The 3,391-nt window shown below is 42.8% G+C and overlaps 1 protein-coding gene across 2 annotated transcripts in view; it reads left to right on the top strand.

Moving 5' to 3' along the window:
• Positions 1–3,391, top strand: part of LOC102043432 (GON-4-like protein) — a 36,946-nt gene that overhangs the window by 29,328 nt on the left and 4,227 nt on the right. For both annotated transcript variants that reach the window (XM_031064316.1, XM_031064315.1), the window contains exons 24-27: positions 214–357; positions 605–724; positions 1,273–1,392; positions 3,006–3,213. In XM_031064316.1, the coding sequence (XP_030920176.1) occupies positions 214–357; positions 605–724; positions 1,273–1,392; positions 3,006–3,213 (592 nt within the window). The remainder of the gene's footprint in view (positions 1–213; positions 358–604; positions 725–1,272; positions 1,393–3,005; positions 3,214–3,391) is intronic.

Genomic DNA, 3,391 nt, shown 5'->3' with positions numbered 1-3,391 from the left:
ATTTCCAGGCTAATTTGACTTAATTTCCAGGCTAATTTGACTTAATTTCCAGGCTAATTTGATAGCTGGGTGGGGGATGATCTCAGAACACCCCAGGAGTTTGTTCCCTCCCCACCTTCCCCATTGGATCTGTAACAAGCTCTGCTGCTCCCCTGGCTCTCAGAAGGACAAGGAGATGAGGTGGGATGATTTTTCTGCATTTTTCCCTTCCAGCTGAAGACCCAAATGTGGCAGCTCTTGAAGGGCCATGACCACCTGCAGGATGAGTTCTCAGTTTTCTTTGATCACCTTCGACCCTCTGCCAGCCGCATGGGAGACTTTGAGGAGATCAACTGGACGGAAGAGAAGGAATATGAGGTGCTCCCAACCTTCTCCCCAAAACCCAAAAATGATAAAAGCAGAGATAAGAATCATATTTGAGCTGGGAGAAGTCAATTAGAGGGTGCAGTTCTATAAGCAGAAGGGTGGGAAAGCTGCTGGTGGGCTGAAGCAAACCCTTTGAATTTTTGAAAAGCGAAAAAAAAAAAAAATTTTGTTTTCTGAGGGGGGAAAAACAAAATTTGGGTCAGCTGAGAGCAGCTGTTGTGTGTTTGTTCTGCTGCAGTTTGATGGGTTTGAGGAGGTGTCTCTGCCAGATGTAGAAGAGGAGGATGAACCACCCAAAATTCATGGAGCCACCAGGAACAAGAAGAGGAAGGAGATTGGAGGCCAACACCACGACAAGGTGGGGCTGGGGCTCTCACCTGTGAGCACATGAAATTGGGATTAAATTGGGATTAAATTGGGGCTGGGGTATTTCCCTGGTATTTCTCACCTCTGAGCAAATTAAAAATTGGGATTAAATTTGGGTTAAATTGGGATTAAATTGGGCCTGGGGTATTTCCCTGGTATTTCTCACCTCTGAACAGATTAAATTGGGATTAAATTTGGATTAAATTGGAGCTGGGTCATCTCCCTGGTATTTCTCATCTGTGAGCAAATTAAATTGAGATTAAATTAGGATGAAATTGGGATTAAATTTGGCCTGGGGTATTTCCCTGGTATTTCTCACCTCTGAGCAGATGGAATTGGGATGAAATTGGGGCTGGATGGTGTTATTGGTGGTGTGGCACCAGCCTGGCAGAGGTGGGAGAAGGTGGATGGGGATGTTTCTGTTGAGCTTTGCTTGCCAGCAGCGCTTCAGTTCCCTGTGGCTGTTGCAGCGCCCATGTCCCCTGTCTGTCTGTCTGTCTGTCTGTCTGTCAGCTGGAGCGTCTGTCTGTCTGTTCGCAGGAGGTGGAGTGGGTGGAGGGGCTGAAGGAATGTTCCTGTTCCTGCTCCTGCCATGAAGGGAGCGGCGACCCAAAGCTCAAGAAGAGCAAGAGGAGGAGCTGCAGCCATTGTGGCAGCAAGGTCAGTGCAGGGCTCAGGGAGGGGATCCTGGAGCCCCCCAAATCCTGGGTGAGGAGGGGAATCCATCCAAAAGTGAGCAAGGGAATCCATCCAGAGGTGAGGGGGTGCTGGTGATCTTGGAGCCCCCCAAACCCTGTCTGTAGGAGGGGAATCCATCCAAAAGTGAGCAAGGGAATCCATCCAGAGGTGAGGGGAGTCCTGCTGAGCCTCCTGGTGATCCTCAGCCTCCCAAATCCTGGGGTGAGGAAGGGAATCCATCCAAAGCTGAGGGGACTCCTGGTGATCCTCCTGCTGAGCCTCGTGTCCCCCAAATATTGGGGTGAGGAAGGGAATCCATCCCAAAGTGAGCAAGGGAATCCATCCCGAGGTGAGGGGAGTCCTGGTGATCCTTGAGCCCCCCAAATCCTGGGGTGAGGAAGGGAATCCATCCAAAGCTGAGGGGGTCCTGCTGAGCCTTGAGCATCCCAAATCCTGGGGGAGGAAGCGAATCCCAAATCCAGAGGCGAGGAGGGGAATCCATCCAGAGGTGAGGGGAGTCTTGCTGAGCCTCCTGGTGATCTTGGTGCCTCCCAAATCCTGGGGGAGGAAGCGAATCCCAAATCCAGAGGCGAGGAAAGGAATCCCAAATCCAGAGGTGAGGAGGGGAATCCATCCTGCCCTTCTCCCATCTCTCTCCTCCTCACTTTCTGCTGCCCCTCCTTGCTCTGCTGAATGTCAATTTTGGTGTTCTGCTTGCTTAAGAAGAAGTTTATTGAGTGAAGGATGGTGGCATGGCCACTATGTGAAAAGATCCATTTCTGTTACTACTACTACTAATTACTATTATTATTATTATTATCATTGTCATCAATACTATTAACATTTTTATTGTTACTTAATTCTTATTAATTTATTCTTTATTATTATTGTTACAATTAATATTGTTATCGTTATTTTATTTTCATTAACTTAATTCTTATTAATTTATTATTTATTATTATTGTTACAATTATTGTTGTTATCGTTATTTTATTTTCATTAATTATTATTGTTATTATCAACACTATCATAATCATCATCTAATAAATTAATAAGATTAAAATAACAATATCAATAATAGTGATGTATTAATAAAAATAACAATATTAATCACAATAAATTCATAAAAATAAAATAACAATGACAATAAGAATAATGGTATTAACACCAATGATAATGATGATATTAACAATAATAATAATTAATAAAAATGACGATGACAACAACAGTGGTATTAATAACACTAATAATTACATTGATCATAATAACAATAACAATAAATCAATAAAAATAAAGACAGTGGTAAAATGGTATTAATACCAATCATAATTATAATAGTAACAAAAATAATAAATTAATAAGAATAAAGCAACAATAATAATATTAATAGTATTGATGACAATAATGATAATGATAATAATAATAATAATGATGAGATGATAATGATGATAATGATGATGATGATGATAATAATAATAATAATAATAATATTTCTAAAGCAAACATAATGCCCAGGAATACCTGGGCAGCAAAGTCTGAGGCGTGCATGGGAAGGACAGACCAGTGGGTGATTGTGCCTCTGGGTTCCTTTGCAGGTGTGTGAAAGCAAATTTTACAAAAACAAAGATTCTCAGGAGCTTCCTGCCAGCCTTGCGCAGAGGGAGTCGAGTCCCCAGCCGGAAGGGAAGGAGCCTGGGATGTCCAAGGAGCCTGGAGAAGAAATGCTGGAGAGCAGAGACGAGGCAGAGGACGCCCAGGGCAGGACAAAGCCGGGCTCCAGGAGGGGCGAGTCTCTGTCCCCAGGTGTGTGCAGCTGCTGTCTTCTGCTGGGAGCTGTGCAATCAGATCAGGAGAGGTTCAAGCACTTCTCTTCATTTATTTAGTTTTATATATTCAATATATGATATATTAAGTGTATTTCTATTTTAAATACAATATAATACAATACAATACAATACAATACAATACAATACAATACAAT

Source organism: Geospiza fortis, unplaced genomic scaffold (assembly GCF_000277835.1).
Source record: "Geospiza fortis unplaced genomic scaffold, GeoFor_1.0 scaffold313, whole genome shotgun sequence".
NCBI classification, from domain to species: domain Eukaryota; kingdom Metazoa; phylum Chordata; class Aves; order Passeriformes; family Thraupidae; genus Geospiza; species Geospiza fortis.
Note: the sequence above shows the minus strand (reverse complement) of the source record. Positions and strands in the feature narration are given on the sequence as shown.